This window comes from Camelus ferus, chromosome 16 (assembly GCF_009834535.1).
Source record: "Camelus ferus isolate YT-003-E chromosome 16, BCGSAC_Cfer_1.0, whole genome shotgun sequence".
Lineage (NCBI taxonomy): Eukaryota > Metazoa > Chordata > Mammalia > Artiodactyla > Camelidae > Camelus > Camelus ferus.
In genome coordinates this window covers 34,790,638-34,812,824 of record NC_045711.1, presented here as the reverse complement: position 1 = coordinate 34,812,824, position 22,187 = coordinate 34,790,638, and the positions used below count along the sequence as shown (strand labels likewise).

Here is a 22,187-nt window from a genome sequence, read left to right as displayed (position 1 = left end):
TTCCAGTTGTAACTTGACTAGTTTCAGTTGACTCTTCTCTAATTTAAATATACACACACCTTTCACTTCTTAAACACACTTTTTTTTTTCCCTTATGTAGTCTCTAGTGTAATATAAGGTCACCACTCCTCCCGGAATCCACGTTTTCTGCCTAGTCTCCTCAGCCCTTTCCATTCTTTACCGCCTGGCCCAATGCTAAATGAGGACATACTCAGATTCCACTGCCAAGTGTCTGTGATTAGCTACCAGACTAAAATCTAAGTGAGATGTTTACTTCTGAGCTGGGAAGTTCTAGTACACCGATACTTTAGGTAGATAAACCCCAAAAGGAGGAGAGGTACTGGAAGGAGAGCTACAGAAGAAGTAAAATTGTACAAACCACCCCGGCTGGAATACAGCAACTCAAGTGCCAAACTTGTCGCCGGTAACAGCACACAGCAGATATGCCAGACAGATAGACCAAATGCCAAAACAACAGTTAGCCAGGTGGGCTGCAGCTGGGGCTAATGGTTGTATCTTACAGACTCTTTGAAAAAATTAACTTAAATTCTGATCCTTTCATTTAGTAAGATGAAAGTATTATGCTCAAGTCTTTTCTTGCTGGAGAACTTATCAGAAGGGGGATCACAGAAGCTATCATGCAAACTAGTACACTTGAAAGGGGGGTACTGTTAATAATGATTGGAGTGTATGGTCATCCTAGTTCATCAGGGAGTTTCCGTTGAGCAGGTGAAATGATCAGAATATACATATTCCTAGAGTCAGGTGAGAAGTCTGAAAAAGAATAGGAAGAACTGAAGAAAGAAAAAGTGTGGAAAGGAGTGGCATCAGTTAACAGAGAAATAATGAGAGGTCTATTCTAGAAGGTGATGAACATCTCTAGAAAACACAGAACCCCATAGTCTATTTCTACCTGTAGACATAACGAGACTGTCATCATTAAACTCTCTGGTGCCTCCTCTCTTGTGTGCAAAGGCGGGTAGTGGGTCGTGAGACAATCTGAAATGTGGGGAGCCTGGACTTGAGGCAAGAGCGTGCTGGATGCACAGTGAAAGGAGGTGTGGGGCTCCGACCACAGAGGGCTTAGGGGTGGGTCTGATTATGGTCCTCAGGGACCCTGCAAGCTTTCAAGGCACAGAGCCCACTCCTGGAATCTTCAGACAAGCTGGGAGCCACCTGTGTGGAGGGGCGGGGCAGCAGCTGCAGGCTCTGGAGTCGACATGAGTACAAACGGGAACATGCCAGCATTAGCTCCACGTTGATCCCAGCCTTTCAGAATCACAAACCACAGCAAAGTGTGTTCTAAGTAGATTCTGTCCTCCATTTTCTATAACCTCTTTAGTGCTCTGAGCTAAGTGAAGCCAAATTCTCTGGTTCTTTTGGGGCCAAAGGAGTTCATCTCAATTCTAAAGTGGCTGGCATGGTGTTAGTGGAATTCGATGACAGTTGGAATTTGATGATTTAGAAAATCCCTAATGTAGTAAATCTGTCAGCAATTAGTTGAAAGCATACGCTAATCATATTTGGTAGCATATAAAAACGTAAATGAGCAAATTCAAATCGGTGCTATCAGTAATAATCTCTAGTTTCTAAAAATAACTTGGGAGTAGACCAAGCAAACATTAGCTGTCTTCTAATGAAACTGCCTCAGGAAGTGGACCTAAACTTTTGGCAAAGCACTAAAGCTTCCTGGAATGACCTTAAAATCCCTTATTTGTCTTCCCTGCTTTTCAGGAAAAAAAACTTTCATTTTCATGTAACATGAGCCATAAAGTAGGGTATTTTTAATAATATAAAAAGTCTCAAGGTCTGAAAGTTAAGTTCACCATCCTCCTTTGTGTGCCAAACAGATACAAGTGCCAAAAGCCAAAGTGTACTAAACAAAAACAACAAGTGCCCAGCCCCCAGCAGTACAGAGACCTACGGTCACTTCCGGGGTGTCTACTTCTTTCAGCCGATACATGCACAATCTTCAACAAATCAGCTACAACGATGTATTAGGATGTTAACCAAAAACATCCAAATTCTGTTGCTTAGTAACTGCTGTCAAAAGATCCAATTTCTAGCTCTGCTCTTTGTATGGACTAAACCATGAAAAGAGGAGGATTAGGCACCATGATTCTGTTCTGTGCAGACTACAATTTGCAGTGGGATTTATAGGAGGATATTCAAAGAAGATTATTTCTTTCTTGCAAAGCTGGTGGAAAGGAAAATTTCTTCCATTGATTTTCAGTCTTTTAAAAACAAGACTATATAATGTTATTAATAGATATAGTTTTACAAATCACTGACATTTTTACTCAATTTTGTTCAAACAACATAGTCACATCAGATTATTCTATTTCATCCCTGTATTGATTGTGCATTTGATAAGCACTCAGATTAGGTAATTAGTTAAAATCAAATTCTACTGCTTTGTTCTTTTGTTCATTTAATGCCATTAATAGAACTAGTAAAATAGGGTTTTTTTAAAAAAAACTACAGATGCAAAAATGGATAAAAAAATGAAAATTTTAAAATAGAATGAAGTTGGGGAAACAAAAATAAAATGGGAAAGAAGTGGAAGATTTGTGAATACTTCAAAAATCTCAATGGAACATATGGTATCCCCTCCAGAATGTGAGGATAATACCTCATACAGACTTTGGTAGTGTTGAGGAATTTATCTACAGAGAAAAGATTTATTAAGCAAATTAAGAGAAGCACAAGGTGAGTTTTGAATTAGTTGAGAATAAACTACTTTCACCTATTTTTAGCACCATCCGTATGTGAAAAAGAAGCAACAGCTTAATTGCAATTAAATCCTAGATACTCATTACAGCAAGCCTAATGGTCCTCTCTACTGACAAAAACTCTGATCTCTTGGTTTAAGTAATAAAATGGTATATAAAGATAGTCTACAAATTAACTATTCAGGCCACCTCTCTTTAACAAAAATTAATGTTATAATATTTCTGAGTTTCACAAAGTATTGTCATTGCAAAACATTTTGAAAAATCTTTAAAAGTGAGCATTTAGTCATTAAAAAGTAGCTGAAGAAATAATTAAATGCCAATCTTCTACCTATGAAATTGGCAAAAAAATACTTTTACAACATTAAGTGTGGGTGAGAGTCCAAGGTAACTGACTGACATTTTTTAAATTCTTATTTTTTATTGAAGTATAGCCGATTTATAAGACACTGACATTTTTACATGATAGGGTTGCAAGTGTAAATTTGCATAACTTTAAGAGGTGAGCTTTATAAACAGTATTTTTACGTGTTTCAATATCAATATTTATTTAAAAAATTTAAACCATTAATATTTTCACCTTAACAATCTCCATTATGAGAATTTATCCTAAGGAAATAACCAGAAATGTATGTGCAATAATAATGGTAAGTAAAAATAACCACTATACTTTACTGAGCACATACTATATCCCAAGGCAGTATGTGATACTGTACATAGATTACCATTTTGTTTAATTCTCACAATAACCCTATGAGGCTGTTATTTATACTATCTTCATTTTATAGATGAGAAAACAGAGGCTAAAAGGTTAAGTGACTGTAAGAGCTGGGAAGTACAGTGGAGCTGGGATTCAAATTCAGGTCTATTTGACGCCTAAGTCCAAGTTCTCAGTCAGTAAATCATGATGCTACTCTAAGAAAAATGTAACAAGAAAATGAGGGCAGTAACTGGTAGTTCCACAGAATATTGTTCATAATTGTGAAACAATGTGGAAACAGCTTACTGTTCAACAAAAGGGGAATGTTTAAATGGATATTATACAGCTATTAATTTAGCACAATATTAAGATACATTTTAATGACAGAAAAATTCCGTAATATATTAAGCGTAAAGAGCAGGTTTAAAGCAGCATGTCCAGTGTGATTCCCAATATATAATGTGTGTGTGTGTGTGTCTGAGTAGAGAAGAAGACTGAAGGACAAATACGGACTTCATTTTCTTTTGTGTTCTTTCCTGCATTTTCTAAATTATTTTTGAAATTAGGAAAAGCTACATTTTTTGGGGTAGGAGGGAAGCCCTTAAAAGGAAAGAAATATCTTCTCCAGAATGATACAAAATTATAAATTATTTGTGCTTTGGAAAAAAAATCTTCCCATCCTCACACTAAAAATGAAGGGAAGAGAACAATGGTGAGAGGTAGACTAGAACCACGAAAGAACAGCATTTACATATTTCATTTTCAAAAGCAAACTGGAAGACTTAGCACCTTTAGATGGGTTTGAGCCCTCAGGCTTTTGTCAAGCTATCATTAGGCAACAATGTGAAAACTATTTGCAGGGAAAGATTTTGCAATATTTCTAATATATTACTAAGACACCTATGCTTCATTCTTTTCTCTGGTCTGTACTTTAGTTATAGGGAATAATATTTTTCCCCAAGGAAAACCAAAAAAAGTCTTAATATGAATTTATTATACAGCTGAAGTAGAAATAATTTTTTGTAACTTTAAGGGTGCACAGATCCAGACAGTGAATCATGAATCCAAACAATTTTGACTAAGCTTGTATAGACACTTATTTTTATATCCCTTAGCCTTCTACTCATCTAAAACCTAACCTTGAAAGGCTCCAACAATTTAAAGATTAAATCATAAGTTATTAAGCCATTAATTTAACCATTTAAGCCTCTAAAATCAGCACATACTACCTTCCCCCACCTCAAGTCAATCTGCAAGAGATTGAAATAATAAAAATGATAATATCTCACACTTACAAAGTAGCTTTGATGTGCAGGAGCCTAAAATACTTTAAAAAAAACTTTATAGAAAAACTAGGACCATCCACCCACATCTCGGAGTACATCTGAGGTAGAAGCTGGCAGCTGGTGAAAAGCAATGGAGCAATTTACCATCTGCACAGAAGACTACTACTTTTGAACAAGTATAAGGAATAGATGAAATTATGGAAATGAAAATAGAATTAGCTGTTCAATTAAAGGGTAAGTTCAATGGCCACAGATTCCAAAGGCTATTATTTAAATTTTCATCAGAAGACATGGTTTAAGGGTTCCCTTTAGAGGGAAAGATACAAAAAACAAAGAAAAGCAACCCCTACCTACAGTAGGGAGGTTACTGGTCCTAGTGGTTCTGTCCAGATTTTCCCAGGAAGGACAGATACTACTGGCTCCACCTCAGACACACAATAAACCGACTATGATACTTAAGTTCTTTTTGTGTCTCGCAACATTTCCCTCTCTTTCACACTCAATTTCTAAGATCCTTACATAGAATATTTATCCTGACGTTTCGGTGTGCATAGCTGGAATCCTGCTCCAAGCTCTGCCTCCTCCACGCATTTCAAGCACCCTATACAAACAATTTCCGGCCGCCCGCACAAACATGAGGCTAACGACTCAAACTTATATTTTTTTGGAGTCTGATTTTTAAAAAATGTATTTTCCTCTTCAGTCTCTTCCCTAAAGAAAAACTGAGGCAATTCTATCCTACAGTTTTATGAAGTGAGGGCCTAGGAGCAAGGTGAAAGAACACCTGAGCCGTCTTCACTGGGGAGCAACTCCATCCTCAAGGTTCTTTTCCCTCATTCTGATTTCCTCACACATCTTTAACTTACAGTCACTTATCTCTAAAAGATCAAGCATGAAAAAAAGGATTTAAGTAAAATAAATACTTCAACTAGATACATAAAAATAATATTTCTTCACTGCCTGGGAGTATACAAAATCAGAATAACAATGAAAACACTGGCGACTGAGGTGAGACAGCCATTAAGAGTGTTCATCGTTGATTTCTGTTATTGTTTTTGTTTTCTGTTTTTAGTGAGCAAACTACCTATTCTCCTAGATGCCTTACATGGTACTTGCTTGAATGTGAGAGGGAGAAACCAGGTGACCTTAGAGTCCTTTCAGTGCTAGGATTCTATTCTATGTTGTCCTAACTTTCACCAATGGTTCAAAGCAGCAAAATTAAGAAGGTGACAAATGGCACTTGGAGAAAGGCAGAAAGACGAGGACGGCACTAAGTTGCCAAGCAGACTCTGATTATTATCTAATACAGCACCACCTTTTTGCAGGGGTTTTGAGAATATCTTTCCAATGATACATTTCTGTTCTTTCCCAAATGATACAGTCAACTTAATTGACCCCAAACAGTCTGACTTTGTACACTGATGAAAGAACTGAAAAAAATCCTAAATGAATTTGCTCCACTCTGCTCACTCTTAACTGTGATTGGTCTTTCAGTCCAGTTGATACAAACTTAAGAAATGAAAATCAATCATAATATATACTACACAAAGGATAATATGGAAAAAAAATTTACTCTAATTAACATGTATTATAAAGTTAAATACTATATCCAACAGCAACTGTTTAGTAGCTGTTTCTCCCCCAAATTCTGATAATTTAGTTATTCTGCATAATTCAGCATTCTGATGCTGATAATTTGGTGCTACTTGTGAAGAACATAATTGCTATGGCTTTTATATCTATACATGTACAAAGATAGATATGTATATATATGCACATGTGTACCCACACACACATATATGAGATAGGAAATTAAAATGAAAGTAAAAAATCTTGATACCTTCTTCATGGCCTGACACTTGGCTGTCTCAGAAAAGCCAATCATCTTATCAGGAGAACAGATCTTGATGAAGGGGAAGTTGGATTCCTCAGCAATCTTTGCAGCTAAAGCTGTCTTCCCACTGTGAGGAGGGCCTGCAGAAAGATATGAGCAAGTCAGGGGAAAAAAGCCAACCTAAGCAAAGGGGAATAAAACAAGTTTAAACTTTTATCCACAATGTACTGAGGTCTCAACTAGTTGCTCATTAACATTTCCTGACACAATTTTGTGGCAGACGGTGTTTTCTCTTATTTATTAGCAACTAAATTTAATGAACTGATTAGCATTTCTCAAACGTATGATGAAATACATTCCATCTTTCTTTCTCACATAACCTTAATCTTTCAAACTTCTGGCTAAACATAGAAAATGCACGGGTTTTGCTTCTTTAAAAAAAAAAAAAAGAGAGAGAATGCATTCAAATGCATATCAGTACTTATGTTGTTAGTTCTACCAAATTGTTTGTCTGACAAAAAATACAATCTTCTTAGGGGATAAAACGGGGGCAGGGAAAAACTGCCTTATTAGAAGCAAATGTGACTTAAAAAGCTAGAGTACTCGGGCCTCCTAATGAAGGCCACCAAATGTACACACTTCACTGTATTAAGACATCTCCTCCTCCTTCCTTTCTATGTAATAAAAGATGTGCCCCTCTTTCACCCATAAAACAACCAATCATTCTTTCCCATCTTCTCAGATTGTACCCTCTCCTCCATATGTTCCACCTCTTTCTCTTCCCTGAAGCCTTTTCCACAGCATTAAACAAGCCCTAGTCTATTGACAGTTTAATCAACAAAACAAAAAACTCTTTTGGGACTTCACAGCCCTCAATACTACATCTTCTCCCTTCAAAATGGAACCTCCCTGAATAATCAGCTAGGCTGGCTGTGGCTGCCCTCCCTCTTTACCTTCTTCCATCCTCAAACAAGCCCTAAGGATTCCACTCCCATTACATGGAACAGGTTCCCATCAGGGTCAGCAATGACCTCCATGTCACCAAATCCAACACTTTATCTGTTGGCCTCTGAGGAATATCTGATACAATTGATAACTCTCCTCTTTAAATATTTTTCTTGGCTTCTGTGACAGCACATGCTCTTTTCCCCCTCTTACCTCTCTGGTTACTCTTGCTCAATCTTCTTTGTCAACTCTTCCTGCTCTACTTAGTCCTTAATGTTGACATACCTCAGAGATCAGTTCTAGGTCCCCTCTTCTTCTCTCTTTTTTCTTTCAGTGGAAGTATTGGGGATCATACCCAGGAACTCATGCATGATAAGCAGGTGCTCTACCACTGAGCTATACCCACCCCCTCTCCCCTTTCTTCTCAACCTATTCTTTCTGTAAGTGACTTCATTCACTCCCACAGATTCAGCAGCAGTCTGCATACTGACAACTCATGAATGTACACTGTTAGCAAGACTTCTCTTCTGAGCACCAGACCCACATATCCAACGGGCTACTCAACATTTCCAGTTCAATTATCCTACAGGAATCCTGAACTTAACATGTCCAAAATGAAACTTGTGGTCTTTCTTCCCGAAATGTCCTTCTCCACTAGTGTTCCCAACCTTAGTAAAGAATACCATTTACCAGGCGGCGTATACTAGAAACCCAGGGATCACGTTTGATATCTCTCCCTGTATTCAACCTACTTACTATTTCTAAGCTTCAGCATCCCAATCTACAAAATAGGAAAATTAGCAGCATCTACATTCACAGGACTGAAGTGGATTTAAATGAGACTGTATGTATTAGTGTTAGTAGAGTGACTGGCAAATAGTTAAGAGTTCAAAGAATGTTAGCTTGATTATGTTTAATAATTAGTATTATAATAATAATTATTAAGTCCCTTTTATTCTACCCCCTACACATTCCTCAAAATGGTCTACTTAACTCCATCTCTCCTACCACCACATTACTTCAAATCACAATCAGTTCTCATTAAGACTAATACAAGTGCTTGTCACCATTGGTCTCTCATGTATTTTTGCCACTCTAATCCATTCTCTATCACAAAGCGGTCATGATGTTTTGAAAATATAAATCTGATCATGTCACTTCACTGCTTAAAACCCTACAAATGGCTCCCCATTGCTCCTCAGAGAGAGTCTACCTCTTTGTCACGGTCTCCAATGCTTTGCATGAACTGGTTTCTGTCTACTTCTTCAGTCTCATGTTGTAGCCAATCTCCCTTTGTGTTTCGGTCTCCTTCCTGCCCAGGGGTTTTTCACAAGCTGGTCCCTCTGCCTAGATCATCTTCCCCAGTTACTCTGCCTGCCCAGCTTCTCCTCATCCTTCAGGCCTTGGCTTAATGTGTTTTTCTCAGGAAGTCCCTACCCTCAGACCTTTGGAAGGGACTGGATTCCCGTCACGTGGACTCACTTTTCTGTTGTTCTTTTAATTATAACCATAAACAAATAATTGGTGAATAGAATGAATGTCTTCCTTTTTTGTCTACCTGGTAAAATCCTAATTGATCTTTCAAAGTGTAAGTTGAACACCACCTCTAACTTTCTTTGACCACCCACCTTAGAAAAATGACTTGCATTTACATACCCTTACACAGAGACACGGTAGTGAGGTATTTGTTTATATGCCTTTTACATGACCAGACTGAACTTTGTGAATTTCTTTGTATCTCTAGCAACTAGTTCAATACTTAAGACATAGTAAGTCCTCAGTGAATATTTATTTAATTGAACTGAGTACTATGTGGTATCCTAGTCTATTAAGCACCACAGAAATTTAGATTCAATCCTACAAGAAAACTAGTTGCTATCATTTATCAGTAAAATTCTACCCCAAGAAAATTTAAATTTGCGCACAACACTGGAACATAGACTGAATTACTATTTTCAGATCATGAATAGATTTAGGATTGAAAATAACTCATTTTTCTGGAATGTACTAAATGGTGTTGTAAAAAGTGCTGTTTTTTTTTTTTTAACTTTTGATGCCATCTCATCATTTTTTCTCACCTTCCAAAAGGACGCTAACCAATGGTGTGCGGTCACTGTTTTTAGTCTGTTGAACCAGCAGCTCCCCATCTTCTAGAACTCGAGTAACTGGATCACCCCATTTGATGATACCATTCATAATGTAACTTGCATAGTCCTCTTGGTTTGTGCCAAATGCCTATGAAGGAAAAGAACAGTTTAAAGTATTTTGAGCCTTAGTATTAAAAATTAAATATTTAAAGGTATAAAAGATGAGTGATAATTCCTACACACTAGTGCTATAGCAATATTCCATATTAATGTAAAAAGCCTGACAAGCAAAAAAAAAAAAAAAAAAAGAAAGAAAGCTGTTTTATAATTTTTCATTTAACTTTTTACCCAATGGGGGCAAAAACTGCTTTAAGTGACTTAATGAAATAAAAAATAGATTCTAGGCACAGATTCTAAGAGAACTAAACCCTCATAATCCTTGAGAAAGGGTATGTTCCAAAGTGCTTATTTCTGTAAGGAGTATATGGGTTGTGGCCTTCTGTTAAGAACATAGAGCAGAAGAGATTATGGATTTAGAAATCAGTAACAGTTGGCCCAGCACACAAAGATACTACCAGTGTCAGGGATTAAAGTGGGAATATGAAATGGTGACGTGGAGATCCTGTCCACTTCAGCTTGGCGGTAGGAAATATTAAGTCAACTTGGACCAAGATAAGTGTGTGTAAATGTAAGATCTAGAATGAGGCAGAAATGAGCAAAGGTAATGAAAGACTGAAGGGTTAGGAAAAGAAAAGCAACTGCTATATATAATAATTTTATTTGTATTATATACTGGGGCTTAAATCACATCCCTCTTCATTTCCAACTTCTAATCTTAAATTGTAAGTCCCCATTAAACCAGCTACCAAAAGCAGTCAAAAACTTTAGTGCTTATTTACTTAACTGAATAGCATTTTCATAAGGTTAGCAGGAGAAGAAATGAGTAGGAAAACATAATTCAATGTAAAGGTCATTTATCTTGAGAACTTCAAATTTTTAAAAAAATTATCACATCCCTCAAAAAATCAATTTTTCATTCCCCAATGTATGGAATAATTTTAAGTTCTTTAGAATCTGCACCTCATCGGAAGTCATTCTTTGTAATTCTGTCTCTAAACAGTACACAGTGGGTCTCATCACTCTATTGCATTGCCATGAAATCATTTTTCAGACCACTCTTTACTAGTGCTTTAACTCCTGAGCACGGAGTAATGTCCTTATTCCCTCGTCTGGATATGGTAAATCCAGTGGCCCCGTAAAAGTTATAAAGAGCCTAATAAATACCAGCTGAAAGGCCATTGCAGGAAATATGCAGACTGGCTGGCTTTTGTCTGTATTCCAGTTATACACTCCAAGCCTCACAGTAGCAGCATTAAGACACATGAACCAGAAAACAGTGACCCTCCCAAGCTACACAATATGCATGAGGTGTCCTTACATACCCTGTCATTTCATTTTTTGTTTTATCCCCAGACCCTTGGAATAAATAAAAGCTACTATTTACTTAATTAACTTAGTGAAGTTGCCCCTTCCTTGTAGCCAAATTATTTGTCATTAAAAAATCTTAAGACAGATCGAGGGAATTCGAGGGCAGGGTAACTTATAGCTCAGTGGAATAGCGCGTACATAGCATGCACAAGGTCCTGGGTTCAATATCCAGTATCTCCATTAAAAAAAAAAAGAAAAAAATTAAATAAACAAATAAACCTAATTACATCCCCCCAAACAAACAAAAACAAAAACAAAAACAAAAACAAAAACAACCCAAAAAAAGATCGGTTAGGCTGTGCTCTAATATTTTTGGTAACTATTAAAAATAACAGCAAAAGATTAAACCATTTCTACTGCTAAGTAACTTTTGAAACTAATTATTTTATATTTAAAAGTCAGTAGTCCTAAAAGGGCAGACAGGACTAAAACAAATTGTTTTTGTCTTTAAAGGAGTTACTTGCAATAAATAATTATTGCCAAGAATATATAAAGAACTTATACCAATCAAATAAAAATAAACAATACAACAACAAAAAAAAAACCAGAAAAAAGACATGAACAGCATTTCACAGAAGATTCTCATATGGCCAAAAAACATGCAGAGAAATGCTTAACTTCATAGGGTAATCAGTGAAATGCAAATCAAAACCAAAATGACATCCAATTTTATATCCAACTGAATTGCAAAAATTAAGTCTAACAAAACCGAGTGTTATTGAAGAGGCAGAGTAACAGAATCTCTTTGACATTATTGCGGGTGGTGTTTATTGGCTCAATCACTGGGAAAATAGTTTTAAATTCTTTAGTTTGAAGTTGGACATTCATATAACAACCCAGCAATTTTATTCCTAAATATTTATCTAGGAAAAATTCATTCAAGAATGCTTATAGCAGCGCTTATTTGTAATAACAAAAAACTGGTAACATGCCAAATGCCCACTGACAGGAAAACTGATAAATTGTGGTAGTCACACAATGGAATGCTATTCAGCAACGAAAATAAATGAGATATAGCTACAGGAAATCATATGGATGATTCTTGACAATAAAATACGTAATAAAATAGCAAGTCTCAAAAAATTATACATACCATATTTTATTTTACACACTGCAGACTAATGACAACAATATCTCATGAATTAAAAGGTTAAGGTTAATCCAGATCTGTGCACCCAAGATCCATTTAAGAAAGAAAAACAAATGGACACACCTCTTTAAGAGGCTGCTCTACAGTCTGTTTTTGTATTAACATAGGACTCCAAAAAAATGGCTACACAAACATTAGTGGTTGTTTCATAGGAAAATGGGTCGATGACTTTATACTGTATTCTAAAACTCCAACTGTAACTGTTGAGTTTTGAGTATGTTTTAAGAAATTTTTAAAAGAATTTAATAAATTAAGAAAAACCTTTTTTAAAAAGGGCACCTTGGGTGGTTACAAGCTTTAGAAATGACAGCAGTTAGAGGAACCAGAGGTACTGAGCAAGAAAAAGGGACGCCTTGGAGGAGGTTGGGGAAGGTAGAGAGAGAGGAGATGAGAGTTTAAATATCATAATAATATATGAAGGATGGATGAATTAGGAGGAATTTAGGTTTCTGCAGCTTCAGGTTGTATTAGAAGCAATGAGAAAACTAATTACAATTCAATATAAAGAACTAATAGTTGGAAAGTTTCAAAATTGAATGGTCTGCCTTATAAGATGGTGAGCTCCCTATCATGAGAAATATTTCAGTAAATATAGGTTAATTACTCAGCCATTGGAGTTACTCTACAGATGTTTCTTATGTTGGACATTTCCAATACTGAGATTTCCTGATTTTTAACTACATATGATACAACCTTCCACAATAAATGGGTAAAATGGTACTTATTTTTCTCCTGAATTATTATTTTTCGGTTTATATACCACTCAATATTCATACTCACTGGTTTGATATCATTCTCCAAAGAAGCAAGGAAGTCCCCTCTCGTCACCTGCAGGCTCTCTGCTTTCTCCATGTCCACTTCTACTTTAGTACTGGCCTAATTAGGAATGAAAGCAAACTGTAAGGACTTCCAAGATTTAAGAATATTTTCAGCCTAAGAAATGTAACACCTGAGAATTTGAAAAGCTTATTTTCACAGACAAAGCCCATCTCTTTCAAATTCACAAATATATATATATATATATATATATATATGTATATATATATATATATACATACATACACACACACACACACACACACACACACACACCCTTTGCCTGAACAATTCCACTTATAGGTGTTTATCCCATGAATATATTCACAAATGTATACAAAGTTACATATACCAGGGTATCTACTACTACAGTAATTTGTATTAGCAGGAGACTGGAAGCAAATTAAATGTCCATCAAGAGGGTGCCCATTAAGTAAATTATGACACATCTGTACCAAAGAACATTAGATAGCTGTTTTTTTCAAAATGAGGCATGAGGAGGAGAGAATATACAGAGAAGGTCTCTACTCTAAGAATAGTGGTTCTCATCCTTGGCTGCAAATCACACACACACACACACACACACACACACACACACACACGCCCAGCCCCAGCAGGATTTTAATTTAACAGTTCCAGTAGAGGGCCTAGGCATTTATATTTTTATAAAGTGCAGATGGTTCTGATGCTCAACCAGGTTTGTGAACCATTATTCTAGGGGACCAAGGACCTGCAACTTTGATCTGTACTCATACTTTGTGCTTGAGAATCTATGTGGTGGCTCCAAACACTCTGCTTACTGCACCTGGAGCTAACACTTAGAACAGACATCTGGAGAAGCATCAAGGCCTTTATCAGCACTTGGAGCTGCCTGGGCCTGATGAGTGATTGAGATACCAACACACATTTTAATGTGACTGGGCTCACTCCCAATAGCGCAAGGCAAGTGAGTCTAATTTTTAAAGTGGGTACTATGGATTTTTAAAAAACATATCTTCAAAAAAAATCTGACTATAAAACAAAAGTATGTTAAGCAATATCAACCTTCCAAAGATTATTATAAAATATGAGTCATATTCCTTTAGGAACTAACTGCTGAGACAAATAAAATGACAGACATTTTGTAAAAAGTCAGCGTTATGGGATAAAAAGAACACTGTCAGAAAACTGGATCAGGATAGCAAACAACACATTTATTTATCTCTCTTCCTGCTCCCAATCCCATGAAATGACAGAAAGTGAGAGAGAAAGGTTTAAAAGCATGGAACATATATCCAGAAGTTTTAACACCAATCTAGGAGGAGTCTCAGAAGGAAAGCAGAGAAAGAATAATAGAGAAAAAACAAAATAAGATAGAAGAAGAAAAAATCTACAGCTGAAGAAAGGTGTATCTTTGCATTTTAAAGATTTCAGTGAGTGCTGATCAGGGTAAATGAAAAGGAACCCACAGAAATGTAGACACACTGTTGTAAACTATCAGAGCAACAAAGATGAAGAGAAATTTCTAGAACCCTTTTGAAACACAAAAACAGGTCACCTGCAAAGGAGCAAGAAGAAAGGCTAGAAACTAGAAGACACTGTGATCATGTCTTCAAAAATACAGCTGGCTATCTACCTTAGAAAATGATTCTCGCATGTACACAGGAGGCGCAGGCAAGCATTTTCATAATAGTATTATGAAATACTATTATGATTTCCTCTTAGAGTGAAGCTGAATTCAAATAACAGAAACATACAGCATTTGAAGGGAAAAACTTGCCCATTTTTCAACATTTGCCCAAAAATATGATAGATTTCAGAAGTAAAGTTGATGTGAAACTTGTCTCTTTACTATTAAGAAAGGACTCACCTAATGAATTAAAGTGAATTAAGATGGCTGGGGGACAGTTATTTGGGAACAATTTGTTTTTTGATACTCCAGGAATTTTAGAAGTTACCTAAGAGTAAATAATCAATATTACAATTATATTTTTCCTGCCTGTTCATTAAAATAACTTTTCTAAGGACTTCTCTAAGCGAAGTTTTGCTATTTTTTCAAAATTGTAAAATCTTATTTAAAAAATCTACAATTCTGAATTTTTCTCATTTTGAAAACCTTTTCCCATCTGTCTGAATTAGTGCAATTTTTTCCTGCATTTTATTTATAACAGCTAATCAATATAGAAGAGGCAACATCTTTCAGCTTGTACCTGAAGAAACTAATAAACTTGTATTTCAACACTAGCAAATATCTAGTGGTCACCCTTAAATTTCATAACCTTTTAAATCTGACCTTTCAAAGTTCTTATCATTCCTCTTAAATTAAGGGTAGAATGACCTTAATCAATCAAAATTCTACAGAAAATAAGTAATAATTTCATTGAAATTCTGCAAACATAAATCAGCTTTGATTCAGTTGCAAAGTGTGTGTGTGTCCTCAGCTTATTTCCTTACAACAGATAAGAGCAGAAGAAATTTGGGTTATGAATCTTCTCTACCTGAAGCAGAAATTCCTTTCAAGCTAAAAACAACCAAATGTCACATGAATTTTAATTGACCACAAACATGGGTTCAAGCGCAAATGACATGAACATCAGGTGTTTATGATTGGATTTTCGACTTGTTTGAGAAAACCTGAAAAAAACAGTTTAACAGGGAAGACTTGTTTAGTTTATTCTACCTGACTTAAGCCTAATTCTTTAGAAAAGGAAGCAAAATAAGAAATAAAGGCTTTTTAAATACAAAGAAGGAACATCATAACAAAGTTGAATGTTGGTTTAAGTTTTACACCAACTTTAAATCATAAGTTTCAAATTAAATACTTATTCATCAGTCACAACTAGTAAAGCAAGAACATACACAGCAATAAGGACACTAAACCTGTGCGCCTTTCGTTCACCTGAGGAAGAGTCTTGTTGGGAAAAGAGTTTAAAGACCTGGACCTTGCAGATTTTTAAAAATGCAGAAAAGAAAGTAAATATTAATATCGTTTCTTTTTTTGGGAGTGCAGTTAGTCTTAGATCTCTCCCTTCCCTGAAGTACCTACAAAGTCCCCTGCATTAGACATTCCATTGATGTTCTAAAAAATTAAAAGCTGTCTGGTACAAAGGTGTTGATCACAAGCCTATATGCATCACCTGAAGTTTAAAGATAATTCAACCACATGGAAAAAGTGAGGGAAATAATGTCCACTATTTGCACTACTTCTTACTTGCAAATCTAAAGGATAATATATTCTGTACAGCGGTAATTAACATTTTAGCCTTAAGTTAGAAAAATTATAACTGCAAATAGTCAACAAAAATCAGAAAGTCAGATACTGAAAAGGATGTATATGATATCCTCTCAAATCAGCCAATAGTAACAAAAAATGGAAATAACAAACGTTTATATAGTTTGTAAGGCACATCCACAAACAGAATTTCATTTCATTTTTACCAAAACCTGATGAAATAGGTAGTTATTTCCTCTTGACAGATCAGAAACAAAATGGTGAAAGAACTGTACTGCATAATCACACCTTCTGACTACAAAGTCTGGGGTCATCCCACCAGTCCTCACTGCCTCATGTATAGATAAATCCAGTACAGGCTTAAAGAAAGCATGTTTCTTGACAGTGGCTCAGAGACATTTTAGGATAAGATTATTGTGATAAAAATGACAAATGACCAAGAGAAAAATCTGGTGGCTAGTGCACATGAAAAATCTGGTAACTAATAAGCTACTTATTGTGGGTTATTGTGGCAAGAAGCACTGATGTGGTCTGAGGCAAAAGATTAGTATGGTGGGGAGCAAATGTTACATAATTTATACAATTTTTCTTTAGGTCACCATCACTTCTTACTAAGACATTTCTTATGGCAGGGAGAAAGGACAGATAAAGGAAATGGATGGATTCGTTCAATAAAGGACTCAATATTATATTACTGTATTTCTCACACTATCTAGCCTTTGGCATTCTTTTTTTTTTTTTTTTTTTTTTTAAATGCAGTAGTACTAGTATCCTTCTCCCACTGGGTTGCCAGTATTTTAAAGAGGTCTGCCACTGTGTCCAAAGTGGCCTTTTCCAGTATGGCATTCTTGTGTTAGACCAAAGTCAATTCCACTATGTAGGGAAACTATGACTTGTGAATAGAATTTGATTCACAATACATATACAAGTTTACCAGTTTAAAAAATATTGTATAGCACAGGGAACAATATTCAATATCTTGTAAGAGCTTATAATGAAAAAGTATATGAAAAGGAATGTAGTATAAATGTATAACTGGACCACTATGCTGCATACCAGAAACAAACACAAAATTGTAAACCAACTATGCTCCAATTAAAAAAAAATTTACTAAACACCTACCATTTTCTCAGTATTTGGAACTATTTGAGATACTGTGGGAGATTCAGAAATGAGTAAATATGGACTTAAAGTCTAGAACAGGGGTTGACAAACTTTTTCTGTAAAGAACCAGACAGTAAATATTTTAGGCTTTGTGGGCCATGCAGTTTGTGTTGCAAATACTCAGCTCATGAAAGCGGCCACAGACAATACATAAATGAATGATGTGGCTGTGTTTGAAAAATACTTTGTATATAAGAACTGGTGGTTGGCCAGATATGGCCCATGGGCCATAGTTTACCCACCCTTGGTTTAAAACCATTGACAGAGTATACCCAAATACCTAAAACATACTCAACCTGACTGTTAGGTTTTTATTATTTCCTGCATGAATTGTTATACAAGTTCCCCTCTCTTGTCTTGTGTCGCTAACCTCACTCCCCTAAAACACTCCACTCGACACAGCTGCCAGGGTGAGCTTATGTTTTAACACTATGTCACTGCTATTCTTAAAACTCTTAAATGGCTTAGCACTACTCACAGAAAAAAAGTCCAAAATTGTAGAATAGACTACACTGTATAGCACAGGGAAATATACACAAAATGTTATGATAACTCACAGAGAAAAAAATGTGACAATGAGTGTGTATATGTCCATGAATAACTGAAAAATTGTGCTGAACACTGGAATTTGACACAACATTGTAAAATGATTATAAATCAATAAAAAATGTTAAAAAAAAAAATAAAGAAAAAAAGTCCATACTTCTTAGCACAGTATAAAAGGCTCTTTGTGCTCCATCACCTGCTTTAGTCTGCTGACTTATCCCTCTACCTCCCCTTCCCTACCTTTTTATGCTGAAGCAATAATGAATTACCCTAACACACCATGCTATTGTGTGTCTCTGTTCCTTTGCATATGTTGTTCTCTCTGCCTAAAATGCCTGACCCCATCAGGAGACACATCCACTCAGAAATTCCTCTGTGAAGGCTCCTCTCACCTGACAAGCTGACCACACCTGACACCTTTTCACTTCCTCACCTTGCACGTACTTTCTGTCACTGCATGTAGAGGATTAGACTGTGAGCTGCTCAAGGGTAGGCAGTTGGAGCATTAACTCCTAGCACAGTGCCTGGCATATAGTAGGTGCTAAATAAATCTACTGAATCAGAGCCAACAGAAGGTATCATAAGTGATACATTACTATTTCAAGAGAGAAGCAAATACATCATTCTTGAAAGGGAGAATCAGAAAAAGTTTGAAGAAAGTGGCGGTATATGAGCCAGGTATTTAAAAAAAAAAAAAGCTAACAGCAGAGAACTAGAAAAATACATATCTGATGACTGGTAAATATTTCAATTTGGCTAAACTGTATAGAGAATAACTGGGAACACATCAGGAAGGTCAGTTTAGGGTCATAGCTAAAAAGCCCTTGAAGACCAGGCTAAGACATCTGTACTTTGTTCTGTAGATCATGGTGAGTCACTGAAAGTTTCTGAGGAGTAGAATGATATGAAACAGGAAGATTAATCAAAAAGAAGATGGACAGTGGCAATGAGAACTGAAAGATACTGCCAAGATAGAACTGATAAAATCTGGCAAATAACTTGATGTTGGACACAGTAGAGTGGTAGGAATCAAAGACAATCCTGGAGTTTTAAGTCTGGGCAAATGGGATAAACAGGGAAATAGGAGCTGGAAGGAGAGTAGTTTAAAACAAATGTGAATTTGGTTTTGAAATAATTAAACTTGAGACCCGATAAAGCATCCAGGGAGAGGTATTTGGTATAAATCTGTAAGAGAGAGAGAGAGACGTTCAAGAGATGAGACATACATCTGGGAGCCATCTACCCACAGGTGACAACTAAAGCCTAAAGAGGAGGGAGGGTATAGGATCAAATGCACTTTATCAAACTTTATTTACCAAAATGAAAGTATCCTGGTATGTATTTCTACCAAAGTATCAATAATATTATTGTACTAATTGGCAAACATGTCCATTTCCCCGACTCTGTATTCCTTGTGGGAAGAGGTCGTGCTTTATTAACATGTCTCCAGCTTAATATCTTGAAAATAGCAGACATTTAGTATGTGTACTGAATGAAGCAGCCCCCATAATTCTAGCATGTAGAAAACACATCTTCCTATGACATATTATAAATCAACAAAGCACAAACTTTAAAAATTCTTCAAAACCTTCATCTTCACGTGTCTGTATCAAATGGTAGCAACCTAAGGCAATGGGGCAGTGGTTACCATGGGGCAGATGTCACCATTATCTTTTTTCCAGCTACTCTGAAGATTTAGCAGTTGACAATTAATTCCTACACCTTGTCTATTGCATCAAAAGTCAGCATTACCCCAGCTCTTGGTATGCTTGAAAGGAAAGAAACAATGCTGGCAAGGGCTTCATAGGGCTGCAGACTCCTAACCTGTCGGCTGATTTTACTGACCTTTATGTGTCTGTTCATAGCAGTGGACTGTGCTGCTCGCACCAGACCCTCCAGTTCAGCACCGCTGAAGTTCTTGGTCTCTACAGCCAGTTCTTTAATGTCTACGTCAGCAGAGAGTAGCTGATGCCCTCTCATCCTTGCTGTGTGGATGTGAAGGATCTGTAGTCGACCCTTCTCATCTGGTAAGCCTGATAAAATTGAAAATAAAATAGAGATGATTATAATCCCAATGTTTTTCTTATAGGTACTCAAGCATGTAAATGTCTGCTTCTCATGGTATATGACTTTTCAACAAACATTAAGTTATATGACGTTGCTCCTGCTAATGAACTCTAGTTACAATCCCCCTCCTCCCATCAGTGACAGTCTGTTTACCTATCTCCATTTTAACTTCCAGTCTTCCAGGTCGAAGGAGAGCCTCATCTATCAGATCTGGTCTGTTGGTCATTCCTGAGCACAGATGTTAAAACAAAACAACACTCAAATTATCAGAATTCAAAAATAAGGTAAAATGTCTCTTTAGTATATGCAAGGATAGTAATTTCCCTGACAAGCTAAGAGGACATTTTATAAAGGTCAAATAGAAAACCAGTCATTCTCAAAAATATCATTTGTTCTTGACCTGTTCTAATGAAAATATCTGGGACCTTTGCTTTAGTAATTTTGCTACTGTACATACCAATGCAATATGAATGTAATGAAAGGCTCAAGTATTTAAAAAGAAAATTTTAGGTTCAGAGAGGGTAAGTAACCTATCAAAGTGAGAGAGGGGCAATTGTGAACATGACCTGCCTGACCCCAAAGTCTCTTCTCTTTTCTGTGAGCCGCTGATTTTCAACCTTGATATATAGCAGAATTTTTGTTTTGCAAGATGCTCTGAGGACCGTTGGCAAAGGCCTACAGGACCCAATTTGAAAACCACTGCATTACACTGTGATGCCTTTTTCATCTGTGAGCTCTAGGTTTAAAGCCATGAGTCACTAAAACCCACCTTTCATTTGTCCTATTAACGCTAGACATTAAAAGAGTAAAATTCTTCAGTATCACTTGATTCTAATTTGTAAACATTCATAAAACAGTGTAATGACAAAAAACACAAATCTTAATTCAGAACCTATGTAGCTAATGTTTTTGAAATCATAGTACTTTTTTTCTTTAATCAAGCAAACATACCAATGACTAAGATGTTGTTCAGTTGCTCCACCCCATCAATTTTGGACAGCAACTGGTTGACGACGGTGTCGTGAACTCCTGTGCTACCAGCCATGCTCCCTCTCTGCTTGCAGATGGCATCGATTTCATCAAAGATGATGATGTGCAAACCACTGTTGGCACCAAGCTAGTAAGGGAAGAAATTACATCAAAGATCTTAATTTGAATACATTATTAAACAAGCTAGTCGAAAAAGCAAAACAAAGTTTTCACTCCATTTGACTAATAAATTTAGCAAGCATAATCATGGTTGCTGCCCTCTTGAAGGTACTGGCACTGCAGTTTCAGAATTCTGCAAACTGAAAAGGCATTCTAGAACCTCAGGTTTTATAGCCATAAAACAAAAATACACATTATACACTGATTAAAGAGAATAGCCTATCATAACTAACTAGTCATTCACATATATTAATTATCTCTCTCTTTGAAAGAACTCTTAAGTATTTCTTAAGTCAATGAATGGCAACTCTCTCCCATTTTCCCTGAGTTTTGGTAAGAGGACAGTCCCCAAAAGCAGTAGGTTTAATGTTTGTCATATTCTATAGCTAAAGAATAACTCCACCCAGAGGTCGACTGGGAATTGGGCAAATGGGAGAAGGTACTGAACTTGATTCATATTCAGTTGTATCATATGAAAACAGATTGCTTCTTCTGAACGGCAAAGTGAGAACAGAGACACAGTTTATAAAAAGAACACAGTCAAGCGAGTACTGTTTCTTTTACACAGAGATTTCTGCTTTAGTCTAGTGGATATAGAGTCATCGTTAAAAGAAATCAGTTTATATATTTTGTGTTTTTAATAGATGCAAATACTTTTAAATGTTAATAATTGATTAGGTTAAGTTAACATGGACTTTCTAACAATTTATATTTAAGTAATTAAGTCTCTTATGAGGAACCAAAGGGGAAGTGCATTGCAGAAATTTTTTCTTAAACAAAAAAAATTAGGACTTAGCAAACCAAAACAAGTAAAAATGAACAGAACCTAAATATGACATGATAATATAAATGATGGGCATAATGAGATTCAAGATTAGGTACGGCTGGTACACACTAAACCTGTGGCAAGGATATCATCTTTTTTTTTTTTTAAATAGACTTAGAATTTTTATTTTAAAAGTATTAGATGTTAACTGAGCAAAAGTTGTAAAACAAATAAAAATAAGTTAAA

General features: G+C 36.0%; 1 protein-coding gene across 1 annotated transcript in view; it reads right to left on the bottom strand.

Annotated features, from left to right (window-relative positions):
- The window catches only part of NSF (N-ethylmaleimide sensitive factor, vesicle fusing ATPase), a 132,586-nt gene that overhangs the window by 29,511 nt on the left and 80,888 nt on the right, over positions 1-22,187 (bottom strand). The window contains exons 10-15 of the mRNA XM_032457184.1: positions 20,978-21,143; positions 20,180-20,254; positions 19,805-19,992; positions 13,003-13,098; positions 9,576-9,732; positions 6,559-6,692 (exon numbers count right to left, since the gene is read on the bottom strand). Of these exons, the coding sequence (XP_032313075.1) occupies positions 6,559-6,692; positions 9,576-9,732; positions 13,003-13,098; positions 19,805-19,992; positions 20,180-20,254; positions 20,978-21,143 (816 nt within the window). The remainder of the gene's footprint in view (positions 1-6,558; positions 6,693-9,575; positions 9,733-13,002; positions 13,099-19,804; positions 19,993-20,179; positions 20,255-20,977; positions 21,144-22,187) is intronic.